This window comes from Pagrus major, chromosome 5 (assembly GCF_040436345.1).
Source record: "Pagrus major chromosome 5, Pma_NU_1.0".
NCBI lineage: Eukaryota > Metazoa > Chordata > Actinopteri > Spariformes > Sparidae > Pagrus > Pagrus major.
In genome coordinates this window covers 40,287,453-40,304,194 of record NC_133219.1, presented here as the reverse complement: position 1 = coordinate 40,304,194, position 16,742 = coordinate 40,287,453, and the positions used below count along the sequence as shown (strand labels likewise).

The window sequence follows — 16,742 nt, the reverse complement described above, 5'->3', positions numbered from 1 at the left end:
TCAAGACGACGATTGTTGCATTTCATGAGGACCGAGCAGCTTCAGATGAGTCAGATGTAAACTTTGAATTAACATCATTCACAGTGAGGTCAAGAACTGCTCTTACAGTGTTGTTTGGATTCCTCACTGACTGGAGTTGAATTTGGTCTCACAGATTGTGACAAAGAGTTTTCTGCCCTCAGCCTAATCTACAGTGACCACAAGAACTTTAAAGAATCAGTGAGTCAACGTGGTATAAAAGACAATAATGGACTCTAAGGTCGTCTTATATGGAGAAGATAAAGTTCTACTCAGTATTTATCAGAACCTTTTGTTTATTTGACTTGTGTGTATAGAAATATATCATCAAGTCAAAATGTTGTCAAACAGGATGTTAATTCAGTAAATGAGACAAACTTCTGTCAAAGTTTGAACATTTTTCAACCTGCTGTGAAGATCAAAATTCTGTTTATGTTGAATCGAACACAAGTTCACAAGTTTTCATAAATTCTGCTGACAGACAAAAACTAAAATAACTCGTCTGATGGAGAAAATCACATGAACAAAGACTGAAGACTTCACAAAGTGAAACTGGACTTTGAGCCTGATATGATCCCATATCTGAGAGTAAAGGTCTGATAGCAACTGGAAAGCATCTGTCAAAGCTGGTTACTTCTTATTTCTGTATGTTGAGTTTAAATCACAATATGTTGATGATGTTTTGTCTCGTGATAAACGAGGCTTTTAATAGCTGATTAACTCAACAGATGTAATGTGTTTAAAACCTCTGGTCTGTATTACTGGAAATACTCAATGTGTTTAAATTCAGGATCACAGTCACTGTTTTTTATCTGATTGATGATAAAGTCCCCTAGTTCAACCCTCATGCAACTGATAAAAAAAACTAAAAACTAAAAAAGTACTCAGACCACGTTTAGTACAAAAAAAATGTTCCATGTCAAAAACTGTCATAAAAACCCAATATATTAATATTATTTTCAACTTTCAGTGGGTTACATTTTTCAACCAGCATCAGTCCTGATAATATCGACCAAATATTCATTCATTTTCAGGATTTAAAACCTTTAAATACCAGTTTGTTTACATGATGACACTTTTTTTCAAATGAAAAAACAAAAAACAACAAAAAAACATTAATTTTCCATACACTTAATTTATAGGATTTTTCTAAATCTTTGATATGGAACATTTTTTGTACTAAATGTGGTTTTTTTATCAGTTGCATGAGGGTTTTATTAGTTTTATCATGAGGCAAAGCCCCCTACAGGACACAAGGGAAATAGCATGTATTGGGCCTATGGGCCAGCCGGTGAGTGTGGACTGTGCCTGACTGCAGGTGGTGATCACAGGTCGGGAGGTGCTGCAGCGTCAAAGCAGAAAACAAGTGTTGGCAGTAAAATAAAGTTGTTTTATTGTGAAGAATGAACCTTCTTGAAGCTGTATTCAGATATTAACACACCTTTGGGCAGTTTAAATACTCTACACTCCACTTTTAGCTCCGTATAAACCCTGATGATGCCTTCATATCCCCAAATCTCCTCTCAGCTCTCGAGACTTTGAGCATCGTGTATCTTCAGTGATGGAAGAAGTACTCAGATTCTTTACTCAAGTAAAAAATACAAAAGTAATTCATTCATAATTTCTAGTAAGGGAAACACTTTTACCCCCTTTCCACCAATGTGAAGCAGTTTTCCTGGATGGGAGCCAGTTCTTTGGCTGGTTCAACAATGGGCACTGGCTCAGAACCGGCCCCAGATCTGCCTTGGTGGAAAAGGATTATTGATGTCTGCACACATCAAAGTGTTAATGCGACTGGCGCAGCAGCAGCTCAGACACCTCCTGTTATACTGTATATAATGCATATGTATAGGTGCCATTTTTCAGGTCTGAGTTTGTAAAGAAACAGAGTGAAAGGGGACTGATACAGTACATCTTCTCCTCTCTACAGTAAAAAACCTTCAAATAGTCCAAGGTGACAAAGAATGGGACAGACAGACGGGAGGAAATTTAAATAAATCATTTTTTGTAAAATTTGGAGTAGATCCTTGTAAAGTAAGAAGTGAATCACTAACTCCTGAGGTGGAAATTTGTTCAGGGTAGGAAGGAGTTAAGAGTTTCTTAGTCAGAGGAGAAATATTCTCCAAACGCTGAATGACCACAAACCTCCCTGCAGAATCTAAACTAGTGTTTCATGAACTCAGTCAATCTCATTACAGATGTGCTCACATCTGTCACAAGGCAGCAACACTTACAGCAGAAACTAAAGTGATCACAACACTGAGATATTAGACAACTTTAATGTAAAAATAACTAAATAATGCAGCAATTCATCATGTGACTCCTCAAAGACAGTGACAAACTGATAATCAACTAGAGCTTCATCTAAAATCCCCCCCTCTTCTTTAATAGCTGTCCTCACTGGTGTGCTCCTTTTTTAAATGTATTCAACATGTTTATTACTACATCATGTCTGAATAGAGACATTTCATGATGAGGCCGATCAGTGTCAGTCAGTTCTCTGTCTGTTTTATATCAACCACAGCTTTAAAAGAACGTGTCACACCCAGCAACAGGGTGAACCAAGATATAGTTTGTTTCTTCCTGCTCAGAGTTGCTCCAAGAAGTTTCTTGATTCACTTTGAAACTAGGACTAAACTAGAAGTTTTTATGCCTCAGGTGATTTAAGTGTAAATTAACAAACTGAATCTGTAAAAAGAGAAGACATGTCTCTTGTGCAGAGGAAATAAACACTGGATCTCAGCAGCAAATGACGACAGAAGCTGTAAATATCAAATGTTGGGATTTTATTGATGATGATGTGAGTAACAGACTGGACGAGGAGGAAAGCTGAATGTTGATGGGGTTTGTTACAGAGGTAGAAAGACGTGGGTAGAAAAAGATGCAGTGATAATACTGTTTGTTTTCTTGGACTTCAGTTTATCACCAGAAGAACTGAGAGCTGTGACAGTGAGAGGACATGTTGGGATGTTTGATGGAGTTCAGCCGAGCCGACGCATTAAAATGTAAACAGGCGCTTGATTCATCTTGTATGTGGCATCTCACATCTTTAGTTTGTTCACACAAGATAAAACAGGCACATTTATAGTTAGCTGGAGCAGAGGAAGACGACGAGGACGAGCAGCTTTCTAGAAGCACTTGCGGTGGACGATGGAGGGGCCGGACTCGTCGTACTCCTGCTTGCTGATCCACATCTGCTGGAAGGTGGACAGGGAGGCCAGGATGGAGCCGCCGATCCAGACAGAGTACTTCCTCTCTGGGGGAGCGATGATCTGCAGGGGAGAGGAAAAGGTGACGATGACTAAACAGCTTTGATTTAAAAACAAAAGTCAAAGTTAAAGCTCGTCAGATCTGTACGATCTCTTTAGCAAGTGTCTTTAGTCTCCGTCAACACTGAAGGAACAACAAGCAAACTCACTTTGGAAACCAAGTGAAACTAAATTTAAACATTTCTAGTTTCCCCTTTGCTGGAAAAACAAACTTGTCCTTCCCTGATCAGCATCCAAAACTAATGTGTACCTTGATTTTCATGGTGGGTGGGGCGAGGGCAGTGATCTCCTTCTGCATACGGTCAGCGATGCCGGGGTACATGGTGGTGCCACCGGACAGCACAGTGTTGGCGTACAGGTCCTTACGGATGTCCACGTCGCACTTCATGATGCTGTTGTAAGTCGTCTCGTGGATGCCAGCGGACTCCATCCCTGAACACACAGATGGAACAAGAGATGTGTGAAGCAAAGTGCCGACATCCTGATCGCAGCAGAGAACCTCACAAACAACAAGACTTTAACAAAATTACCATCTGAAGGCTACAAAATGCAAAGACTCCTCGAGTGGCCTTCTGAATCTTAATGTTGGAGCTAAACCGTTTGCTGAAGTTACACCGATGTGGAAAAGCAGACTTAAAGTTAGACCGTCCTGCTGGACTGACCAGGAACTCAAGGAAGCGATATCAAAAAACTAGGCAGCAGCCAAGTCCAGTGGTTTTCAGAAAAGGTAGACATGTTTGTTTTGAATCACTTTAGCGGTTCAGCGTCGGCGCTCGCCACCCACCGATGAATGAAGGCTGGAAGAGAGTCTCGGGGCAGCGGAACCTCTCGTTGCCGATGGTGATGACCTGACCGTCGGGAAGCTCGTAGCTCTTCTCGAGGTTGGAAGACTGAGCAGCCGTCTGCATCTCCTGCTCGAAGTCCAGAGCCACGTAGGAGAGCTTCTCCTTAATGTCACGCACGATCTCACGCTCGGCTGGAGGTCAACAGATGAAACATTTGTGTTACAAACAAAAGTATTCAGAAGGAAGAAAAGCCTGTTAGAAGTAAAGCTCAGAGTTTGGGATGTACCGGTGGTGGTGAAGCTGTAGCCTCTCTCTGTGAGGATCTTCATCAGATAGTCTGTCAGATCTCTGCCAGCCAGGTCCAGACGGAGGATGGCGTGAGGTAGAGCGTAACCCTCGTAGATGGGCACAGTGTGGCTGACACCGTCACCAGAGTCCAACACAATACCTGCAGGACAAACACCACATGATGATCTGCATCCCTCATCGTTCAACATTCAGCTGCACTTCCTTTAACGGCCACCAGATGCTGCTCCAAGACAAACGCAACCCAAACTCCTCTGGAGACATGAGTTATTCATAAGCAGGAAGTCGTCATGTTTGTGTTTGAGTCCTCACCTGTGGTACGACCGGAGGCGTACAGGGACAGGACGGCCTGGATGGCCACATACATGGCCGGACAGTTGAAGGTCTCGAACATGATCTGGAGCCGAGAGAAAGATGACAGGTGTCAACTGAAGACTAAAACAGCAGCTGGAAAACGAGTTCTGACCAAGAAATTAAGTGTAAATGAGCTGCAGCTTTAATATCTGAGTCCCGAGAGGCTTAACGCTCCATCAAAAGACAAAGATTTAGAAGCATCGTTATATTTGTAGAAATCATCTCAACATTCAGACGGAAATCAAATCAAATGCTCTGGAGGAAAAACAAATCTGATGTCTGAGTCAGGCCTCTAATAATCCCGTCCAGTCGTTGAATGTGGGCGGCCCTGCTGCTCGTCTACCTGCGTGCACTCATTGCCCATGACCTCGTCAGGTTAAAGCCAGGAGAGTAATTTGGACTGAAAGAGCTTGAACTCATTGTGCGTGACTTTACAAGGCCAGCTAGATTTATTGCTTAAGGCTTTAGCTCTTGCATTAAGATCAAAATGAATCAAGACTGAGTATTTGTTCTGAACACACCTGTGTCATCTTCTCCCTGTTGGCCTTGGGGTTCAGTGGAGCCTCTGTCAGCAGGACCGGGTGCTCCTCAGGAGCCACACGGAGCTCATTGTAGAAGGTGTGATGCCAGATCTGCAGAGCAGGAGGGGCAGTTAGTTTTACCATCAGCTGACACCACTTTCAAATGGGTGAAAATAAAAGTTCTTGAAGATGTCGTCACCTTCTCCATGTCGTCCCAGTTGGTGACGATGCCGTGCTCGATGGGGTACTTCAGGGTCAGGATTCCTCTCTTGCTCTGGGCCTCGTCTCCTACGTAGCTGTCCTTCTGTCCCATTCCCACCATCACACCCTGCACACACACAAACACGCCTTTACAGTCTCGTTTCACCACGTTTATCAGTGTGTTAGATTCTCAGTGATGAGGCTCTCAGTACCTGGTGTCTGGGTCGACCCACGATAGAGGGGAAGACGGCGCGGGGGGCGTCGTCGCCGGCGAAACCGGCCTTGCACATGCCGGAGCCGTTATCAACAACGAGGGCTGCGACGTCGTCTTCCATGTCTACAAAGAAACATACAAAGATGCTTTAGTCCTTTTCATAGTCACACCTCGTCTCTAAACTGTTACGTTTTGTTTGGATACAAATGTCAGAAAAAACACTGAAATATCTGTTACGTGTTTTTAAAAGCGGCACACTGACTAGATTTAAAACGAGGATCTAAAAACAGTATTATATGTCAAATATGTCAAATGCCGAATGCATTTCAGGCGAGGTTACACAACCTTTCCTCCCAGCTCATCACCGACATGATGAAACTTGTTAGGGCGCGGCAATACGGTGACACATGAAGCAACAAAATATAAAAATCAAATATCACCATATTTTTTAACCAAATAAGTCAATATTGAGACCATACTGTAGGGAGGACTTAAAATATGAACACAATCAGATTTCTTAATAATCATCAGTAATTACTGACTGAGTGTGTAAAGTAGTATTAGAACAAGTGGAACAGTCCAAGTTCAGGAAATGACGTCACTTTACTGTAATGATATGCACAAACACCATATATAGTCTCATACGATGATGAGATGTTGCCCGGCCCTAAAATGTGCCTACTCAGTTTTGGGAATATCCGGAGTGATGCAACCTGCTCGTCTCAGCCAGAACCTCGCCGAGTTAAACGCAGATTAAAACAGTTAAGTGTTAACGCTGCACGTTCCTGCTCTGAAGCTCCTCTTCGCCTTCAGGGACAAAAACTGAAGCCCGTTTTAAAAACTCTTTAAACCTGCAGTGGAATGACAGTTGTGTCGGGCGTGGCAGCTCAAGTCGTCCAACCTGCTTCACTTAGTGACCTTTCAGAGTCCAAACACCTCAGGGCTCCTCAAACAGGTTCAGGCACAACGTAACCTCAAGTGTTCAGAAACCCCCAGACTCCACAGCCTCTGCGCATTTATTTAAGGTTTTCACATCAACGACGCCTTTTTTAAATGTCCGTCATGTGCGAGGAGTCAAGTTATCTGACGAATTAAATAGGTTTAATAAAAGTTCTGGAAGTTTTATTTTGTTGAGGGTCTGAAACAGGAAGTGTGATGCAGGTAGGAGCGGCCCTTCCCTCAGGGCGCGCACACACACACACACACACACACACACACACACACACACACACACACACACACACACACACACACACACACACACACACACACACACTCTAAATCAAGTTAAAACAGACCTACAAATAGATCTTAAATCAATTCTTGATCCATTTGTTATAGTTTATAAAAGAATCAGAAAATGCTTTTAGCAAAGTATTGATTGTTACATAAAATCAATCCAGTCTGACTTCACTGGAAACATTTTACTGGATTCAAACCTTTTAACTTTAAGTTGTGTTTGTCTCATCAGATCTCTGATTTCTCCTGTTTCCAACTCAAAAACTAATTTATTTTAGCAGAACTTCTTTAAAAACTGCAGATTCAACTTGTGGGAAATCATTTTAAATTAATAACGTCATGTGATCCATTGTCAGACTCCTGACAGGCTGATCCTTCACCACAGCTCAGTCTCCTCCTCAGGTTACACGCGTTTCTGTGCAGATGAAAACTTTTGTCTTGTAGCTTCTGTCACAAAGTTTAATCTCTAAATTAATCTGTGCAGGACAATTCTCACTCTGCATCCAGTCAGACTCAAGTCAAAAAGGCTGCTGGCTCTAACTTTTCTCCAGGATGAGCTCAAACCTGACAAACACATCGTGTCTGTCACACCTGCAGAGATTCTCTGTCGATGAGTCTGATCAATAAATCAATCAACCTGTGTAAAACTTCCAGACGCTCAGGTGTGTTGGCTCTTACCTGTGCAGGTGAGTCTCAGGTGTGTCTTGGTGAAGTCTTGCGGGTGTAGCTCTGCCCCAGCTGTGCTCGGTGAATGCAGCCTGCTCACTCGCACCGCACCGGTTTTATTCCCGCGTGCGGGGCTGCTGGCGTTGTCCATAAAAGGTAACGTTCTCTCAGCGGGCGCTGCCATTGGTCCAGGTGAGCAGGATTCCTCAGGTTCTCTCAGCTCGCGTTTTGATTGGCTACAGCAAGCATCTGTCAAGGGAGTGGGCACGCGGGACAAAAACCTGTTACCCCCGGAAAAAAACCAACACCCTGCAGGTTTTCACTGAAATCACAGATTCCTCCAGAGCAGGAGGCCGAGAGGGCCGTCAGACCGGAAGTCAAAGGTTTCTGTGAAGAAGAGAAGTTCACTGTGGACCATCATCTCCTCCTGATGATATAAAGTCAGGCTCAGTCATCATCTCCTCCCGATGATATAAAGTCAGGCTCAGCCATCATCTCCTCCCGATGATATAAAGTCAGGCTCAGCCATCATCTCCTCCCGATGATATAAAGTCAGGCTCAGCCATCATCTCCTCCCGATGATATAAAGTCAGGCTCAGCCATCATCTCCTCCCGATGATATAAAGTCAGGCTCAGCCATCATCTCCTCCTGATGATATAAAGTCAGGCTCAGCCATCATCTCCTCCTGATGATATGAAGTCAGGCTCAGCCATCATCTCCTCCCGATGATATAAAGTCAGGCTCAGCCATCATCTCCTCCTGATGATATAAAGTCAGGCTCAGCCATCATCTCCTCCTGATGATATGAAGTCAGGCTCAGCCATCATCTCCTCCTGATGATATAAAGTCAGGCTCAGCCATCATCTCCTCCTGATGATATAAAGTCAGGCTCAGTCATCATCTCCTCCTGATGATATAAAGTCAGGCTCAGCCATCATCTCCTCCCGATGATATAAAGTCAGGCTCAGTCATCATCTCCTGATGATATAAAGTCAGGCTCAGCCATCATCTCCTCTTGATGATATAAAGTCAGGCTCAGCCATCATCTCCTCCTGATGATATAAAGTCAGGCTCAGCCATCATCTCCTCCTGATGATATAAAGTCAGGCTCAGCCATCATCTCCTCCTGATGATATAAAGTCAGGCTCAGCCATCATCTCCTCCTGATGATATAAAGTCAGGTGAAGTCTCGTAGTCCACAGAACATTTCTGGAGCTTCACAGTAAAACAGAGTTGCAGCGTTCTGCTGAACAGCTGAAGCAGCTGGAGATGATTTAAAATGTAAAAAACAACCAAAAAAACCAAAATCAAATTCTCCAAAACTAAGTTTAAACTTTGCTGAATCAGCTGTCAGCACTTCCTGTTTGCAGTGAACCTGTGGACGTTGAGACAACCATCACTGGATCACTTAGATACTGAAGAAAACTTAAAAATGTGATGTTTCTAAGGCAAGTTCTGCACATAAAGGGAGTGTCAATTCTAATGCTGAAATCTTCCTCATTGCTGCTTCGCTAAAAGTTTGAGTATTAAGTAAAGTCTCCTCAGATCAGGTTGATTTCTGTGATCACAGCAGACGAGCTGCATGGAGACATCTGATGTTTAAATCATCTCCAGCTGCTTCAGCTGTTCAGCAGAACGCTGCAACTCTGTTTTACTGTGAAGCTCCAGAAATGTTTGTGGACCCATGACCCCACACAACGTCACAGTGTTGTAAAACTATTTGCTGAACTCCTCAGAAAAAATTACCTCAATACGGAAAAGTGATTTTTGGTCCACCGAGCCTCCCCAACATAAACACACATGACATCACAGCAGTGGACTTTATGTTTGTGTTGTGACTGTTATCTAAATGACATGTTCAGGCTCTGTTAACCTGTCACTGTCAGCAGCAGCTGTCCCTGAACACACCGTCTATTTCAACTGATCCAACCATTGAACCAGTAACCACAACATCACCAGACTCCCTTAACAAATGTAGTGATTTTAAGAGTTGTTTCATGAGGAGAAACTTAACATACTTTGTGAAACTCTGTCTCTGACAGATTCTGAATCATTGTCTCCTTCTTGTAAATTCAGCATTAAATGAAAACAGTAAGTTGTGTGTTTCCTTGTAGAAAGTGTCAGTTTGTGGCAGCATGGCTGCACCAGCCTGTCTGCTTCTGTGTCTAAAGTGCTAAAGTCTGACCTGCCAACATTTAGCAGCTGTTTGAACACACTGTTTACACTGATTTCACCATTTACACTCAATTTATGAAAGAAGAAACATTTTATTGATGCTAAACATGTCACATTTTACAGATAAACAGTAACCAGTATAGGCAACTTCTTTGTCCCCAGACTCCATTTAAAAATGTCTCAATTTAGTGAGTTGTTGAGTTGGAGACACTTTATAAACTGTGTGAAACTCTGTCTCTGACTGATTCTTCATTATTTGTTCCTTCTTGTAAATTCAGCAAATGTTCTACATGAACTTCTTTGTATATACGAGTCTATTTCTATTCCTTACCTTTTTATCATATTGTTTATTTTTTACTATTATTATAGTTTATTGTAATATTGCTGTCCTTTGGCTGCTGTGATGCACAAATGTCCCCGTTTGCAGGACTAATAAAGGAATCCTGATTCTGATTCTTTCTTTGAGTATAAACATGGTGTCTGTTTGTTCCAGTGATGTTTATTTGCTTATAGAGCAGGAGGTGACGTCTGATCACAGGTGCTCACTCAGGACGGATGTTAATGTCAGAGTTAAACATATTCTTAGGTTGGAATTTGAGAAAACCGACTCAGAACTATTGACCTTCAGTTTTTACAATGGATTTTGACGCTCTGGCTTCGGGGGAAACCCTGGTGCAACATGAAAAATGTGACTCCCCTCCTCTCAGCTGAGAGAAGCCGGTCTTTAAATTGCAGGCTTGGAGGTTGGAACCAATCAGCAATCAACTCACCTGCAGCCAATCAGACACTCACACAGGTAACACCACAGAAGGAGACTAACACACATACATGTGTAGAAAGTGTTTCACAGGATGTGTCTTTATTTTTATTGTTTTGATTGACAGAAAAACAACATATTACAGTCATGATGACGGGTTTTCAGAACATATTTAATTTAAGGCCTTTATTAAATATGGAAAATAAGGGAGGACAAACTCAGGCATGCAATTCAAAGACTACGGTCGTAATCAGGAGTTTGGAAATACTCAAGGACACATCAGGAGCCACTAACACATTAAACACTGTGACTGGGATCATCTGACGGACTGAAAACTCCTGTCGCCGTATATTCATTCTAACTATATGTATCAGACGTTTGTGATCATTAAAACAAAGTCTAACTGCACCAAAGTGACTTGAACTATAAGAGGCCACATGCAAACTGGCTGAAGGATCTAAAGATTCCAGTGAAAGTCAGTCTGAGCCTCGTCTCGTTCTGCAGGTCTCTGCATGTCAGACGTGGCCAGATGAAGCTGCTGGTGGCAATAATGAGCCGCTGGGCCCGTTAAGACCCCATTCACCCCCCTCACACTGCACTGTGGGGGTTTCTCTATGTTGAAACATACCTGGACCAGAACCAGATCATTTATTGATTTAAAAGTAGCTTTTCTTTCTACTGGAATTCAGCCTGGTTTTATGCAGGGTTGGTGAAATACTCCTTTAAATGAAACATCCATGAGCGTTATCGGCTACATCTATTTCCTCATCATGCCAAATATTTGTCACCATTGTGGTTAGATGAGGTGGAGCTACTGTTGGATGACTTGGATTGGCTAAAACAAGTTGATGACATAATAGGAAGAAGAATCTGTCAGAGACACAAAGTTTATAAAGTGTCTCCAACTCAACAACTCACTAAACTGACACATTTTTAAATGGAGTCTGGTGACTTTCTCCACAAGTCGCCTATACTGGTTACTGTTTAGTGTATCTGTAAAATGTGACATGTTTAGCATCAATAAAATGTTTCTTCTTTCATAAATTGAGTGTAAATGGTGAAATCAGTGTAAACAGTGTGTTCAAACAGCTGCTAAATGTTGGCAGGTCAGACTTTAGCACTTTAGACACAGAAGCAGACAGGCTGGTGCAGCCATGCTGCCACAAACTGACACTTTCTACAAGGAAACACACAACTTACTGTTTTCATTTAATGCTGAATTTACAAGGAGACAATGATTCAGAATCTGTCGTAGCCGTTTCACAAAGTTTGTTAAGTTTTACACTACTCAACAACTTCTAAAATTAGCTGATTTGTTAAGGGAGTCTGGTGAAATCGTGGATGATAGTTGGCTTCATGTATCACATTTAATGCTGAATTTACAAGAAGGCACCAATGATTTATAATTTGTCGTAACAGTTTCACAAAGTTTGTTAAGTTTCTCCTCATGAAACAACTCTTAAAATCAAATGATTTTCTAAAGGAGTCTGGTGACTTTCTCCACAAGTAGCCTATAGTGGTGACTGTTTACTGTATTTGTAAAAGATTGACATGTTTAACGTCAATAAAATCACTCTCACTGTGGGCAGCTCTGTTTCAGAGCAATTTAACTTTTTATTTTAAACTTCTAAGAATATTTAGCAGATTATTGAGATAATATCATGAAGCACAGTTACATTGGAGAGGATAATCGTGACATGAAGTTTTCAGCCTAAAAAGAAGTACAATATTTCCGTAAGTATGATAAAATATGTTATCAAAATTGAGTAAATGTGCATAGTTACTCTACAGCACCACTATTTTATGACTGTGTAACATCAAATCACAAACTGAGAGAGTAGAAATGATGAAGTTAGATCTGGAAGTTTGTAGACGAGGTGTCAGGGTGATGGAGTGCAGATCCTCGTCGGCCTCATCATGTCGCCCAATTCCTGTTTTCGTGCTGAATTTGGTTCATGCAGGAACCAGAACGTCATTAGCGCCCAGCTACAGAGCTCCTGTGATGTCAGTAGTGAGATGTCTGATATAAAAGACAATGATAAAGTGTTTTACATCACAGGGATGTGAAATAGTCCAGTGTGAAGAGCGCTGGTCCTCTCAGATTTCACTCCCACTGTTTAATTTTCATTGAAACCTATCAGAGTTATTTTGTTGGTCAGGTTCCTCATTCTGCTGCTGATGGTGACGTTATCTGATGTCAGAACAAAAGCTTGAGAACAGGAACTCCACTGTGGATGTTTGTGGTTTTGTTTTGTTTTAAGCTGCAGGAAAATCCTGAAAATCAGGACCAACGACGCGAGTTTACAGAAGAAAGGTTTGACTCATTATAATATTTATGCTCCTCTGTTGTCTTGATCTCTCAGCATCAGTTTACCTCATTTATAACTTGTTTGGGAGTCTCCACAAGGATATTCGAAATAAAAATTCTACGTGTTTGACTTTGGTTTTGATCAGGAGAGGCTGGTGGATGCAGTACGGATAATGTTTCTTACAGCAGATGATGTGTGATACTGCCGTCCTGACAGAAGCTCTGAGTCAACAGGGACATTTTGAGGCTGTTCACGTTTGATATCACTTCATCCTGAGTGATCTGATCACAGGTGGTCAGTTCAACGCCCGTCAGCTCACAGCTGACATCAACAACACCTGTGATCAGACGTCACCTCCCCACTCTATATGCAAAGAAATTAAAAAAAACAGACTCCATGTTTCTACACAAAGATAGAAAGAAGTTTGTGTAGAACATTTGCTGAATTTACAAGAACAACAAGAGACAATGATTCAGAATCTGTCGGAGCCGTTTCACAAAGTTTGTTAAGTTTCTCCTCATGAAACAACTCTTAAAATCACTACATTTGTTAAGGGAGTCTGGTGATGTTGTGGTTACTGGTTCAATGGTAATCCATTCGTCCTGTTGTTGTGTCTTCTTCTTCTTCTTGAATAATTCGACTCTTGTCTTTCTCCTCAACAACTGAGAATCTGTTCTCACCTGTAAATGAGTATTTTGACGTTGTGCTTGTGTTTCTGTCCTTTTATGGACTAAACTGCAGCTGAAATTCCAGCAGGTGACATCAGACCTGCTGCAGCTTGTACAGACTTCAGTGCTGCTCACAAGAAATGTGCAGACGAACCTGAAGAACATCCTGCATGTTGGAAATATCCATCAAATGTCATTTAAATGAAGGTTATAATCTAAGTTTAGTCCCGTTTTAACTGACTGACAGAATAACTTTTATAGATATCCATCAAATCCTCACGGTGCACACTGACTGCTCTCTCTTGTTTCTAAGCATCACATGTTTTTTATTAAAGGATGCGTTTCTTCTCACTACAGTGACAGACATGCTGGAGGAACGTTTGCTCAGATGATTTATAAAATACTGTAAGTAATAATGAGCTTGTCCACGCAGCACTTCATGTGTCACAGTTCATTTAACTATTTTAATTTAATTATATAGTTTAGAAACTGAATAACTTCCACATTCACACAGACGACCTTCATCTGTCCAAAGCTTTCAGGATGTTTTAACATTTAGTCGACCCTCCCTTCCCGCCCTGAGGGTCAAAACACATCAGTATCTCAGAAAACACAACAACGCTTTACACAACAAATCACCATGTTGTTGTGTTTTGACCCTGCGGGCCACCGTCATTACAGCAGCTCTCACAGACTGAGTCCCCACAGGTCAGAGGAGTCATGAAAGATTTTCACTGGAACAAATTATATTTCAACTTCTTTAACTTTGATTGTGCTCGTTAAAACTAGATATATTCAAAAAGACACAGCAGCTGTTTTCAGATTTAATATCTGGACGGATTCATGTTGCAGGTTTCTGGGATTTAATTCCTCTTCATCAAAATCAACATTTCAATGTGTTTGTCCACGTGTTGTCAAACTGATGAAGATATTTTCTTATTAGCTCGTGTTTTGTCTCTTTGTCTCTCGTTCAGTTTTGTTTCCTCTCCTTCCACCTTCCTCTCTCTTCCTGTCACCTCTTCTCTGCTGTTGTCTTCTTCTTCTCTCTTTCTAACTCTTCTGTTTCTTTGCTTTAAACTCGTCCTGTTTACATGAAGAATGTTTTTCACTGTGAACTAGATTCACTTTCTATCCACGCGTCTGCAGCGACACACAGTCTTACAGTAGGTCTGCATTGCTTGCTGTTGCAGAAGTGTTCCTGTTATTGTGTCCACACCCTCAACCTGCGCTGACTTGTCTTTACGTCCAATTACAGCCGCTCCACTGCTCCTCTAATTTCCCAAGACCTCAAAATCTTTTCTTTTTTTCTTTCTAACTGGGCCAAATGTAACACAGGACTTCAGGGCGTTACCTGAATCTGCTTTTCAGGTTGCAGGAGGCGGTCCTCGCCAGGTGTGGCCACGCCCCCGTATCAGACAGAACCTTCTTCCCACCTGTCCTTGTATGGTCTTAACTGCAGCTGAACATTCCAGCAGCTGACACACCTGCTGCCGTTTTACGTAACACTCAGCTGGAGGATGCTTCACAGCTTCTGATCGACACAGTAAATGTTTTCTGCAAAAACACAAATCAGCTGAAACTTTGCGTCTCTTTGGGCTGAAGTTTCTGTTTCTCTCGTCACAACGCTGCGCTGATGCTCTGGTTAGGTTTAGGCACAAAATCCACTCGGTCAGGGTTAGAAAACATCATGGTTTGGATTAAAATACCTGTTCTGGTCGATACCATCACAGATGGAGATGTCTGACGCCACAAAAACATCTGGAAATGTCCTAAAAAATATCCAGTGGTGAGACTCAAACTGCAGCATTGTTGTCTGTTCTGACTCGACCTCCTTCACCGCCACCTCCTGATGTGAAAGTAATTAATTCAAAGTAATTTAATGTGAACGTGATGTGTCACGTTTGGTACAAATGTCAACCTCAGACGTTTCTGTAGTTTGCAGCTACGTTAACTGGAGAAATGAACAGTTAGATAATTAAATGATGCAAATCAAAGACACAGTGGTGAAAAGTACATTTACTGAGGTGCTGTTTTACTTTTTTACTTCAATTCCACAACATTTCATATCTGACAGCTGTGGAAACTTTGCATACTCAGATTGATCAGATAAGATAAACTTCCCAACAACTTCTCATAAAAACTTGACATGCTACGAACTTAAAGCGCTGCTTTTACTTTTTTATGTTTCAATGCAAACAATAATTTAACGACCAATTCCTTGAAGGCAGAGCATGTTTTTTACTTGAGTAAAGAATCTGAGGACGCTGAAGATACACGATGCTCAAATCCTAAAATGTCAGACGCTGGGAGGAGACGTTGGGATTTGAAGACACCGTCAGACTTTATTTGATATAAAAAGCGGAGAGTTCAATATTCAAACTGCCGGAAAGTCGTTTTAATATCAGATTACAGCAAGAGTTCACTCCTCACAATAAAAATGAGTTGTTTTACTGCCAACACTTGTGTTATTGTCTCTCGCTGTCGTCCTGCTGCAGGATCTGATCCGGTTTGCCTCGGCATGTTGGTTTAGAGGCCCGACCTGTGATCACCGCCCTGCAGTCAGGCACAGTTGACATTGTCCACATTCTCCGGCTGGTTCAGGCCTGTCGCTGGAGCCGGAGGAGTGTCAGTCTGCCAAACCCCACACTCACTCCGAGGCCCATTAACATGCAGCAACACAAAGACCAAAAAAGGCGTGAATGCAGAGAAACTTCCAGGCTGGACGGGAATCCTCCTCTTCCAGAATCAAACTGCTTTTTATGGAAATGGACGGGCAGCAACTTGACACCTGCGGCAGAGATAATCCATCGTGTCTGCCTTTATCTCTGTCACAGTTACAGTCTTGTCTTGTGGTAATGCAGAGGAGAACCAGTCTGACGAAGAATGAGGATGTGTTGACTGACAGATTAAACGCAGGTTTCAGGTCTCTACAGGCGGATTTACATGTTGCTGAGCTGAAACTGGTGGCTGCAGGAGGAGGGAGGACTCATTCAGAAAAAGGGTGTGAAGAAGGTTAGCAGCAGGTCTCAGAGTCCCTGACATGATTCATCTCAGTTACAATAAGTAATAATAACTTCCTCATTAAAGGAGCAGTTCACCCAAAAAGTAATATCCGGGCATTATGTCCTCGGCCCCATGCTGATGGTGAGGTCAGGTGAAGTTAGCATCCGAGCTCCCAAACTGATCTGAAAAGACCTTAATTACACTCACGTCAGACAGGATGCACGGCAACACTTTCATCTGATTCTTAAATCAGTTC

The 16,742-nt window shown here is 42.1% G+C and overlaps 1 protein-coding gene and 1 long non-coding RNA gene across 2 annotated transcripts in view; one reads left to right on the top strand and one right to left on the bottom strand.

Moving 5' to 3' along the window:
- The first annotated feature begins 38 nt into the window (after positions 1-38).
- Positions 39-16,742, top strand: part of LOC140995408 (uncharacterized) — a 150,190-nt gene continuing 133,486 nt past the window's right edge. The window contains exon 1 of the long non-coding RNA XR_012178777.1: positions 39-612. This is a non-coding gene — a long non-coding RNA (uncharacterized lncRNA). The remainder of the gene's footprint in view (positions 613-16,742) is intronic.
- Positions 2,790-7,772, bottom strand: LOC140995395 (actin, non-muscle 6.2). Its single transcript, XM_073465383.1, has 9 exons — positions 7,586-7,772; positions 5,667-5,791; positions 5,453-5,581; positions 5,254-5,364; positions 4,691-4,775; positions 4,359-4,520; positions 4,072-4,263; positions 3,538-3,719; positions 2,790-3,290 (listed from the first exon to the last, which is right to left on the bottom strand). The coding sequence occupies exons 1-9, from the start codon at positions 7,755-7,757 to the stop codon at positions 3,147-3,149; spliced, it is 1,302 nt and encodes a 433-aa protein (XP_073321484.1). The 5' UTR covers positions 7,758-7,772; the 3' UTR covers positions 2,790-3,146.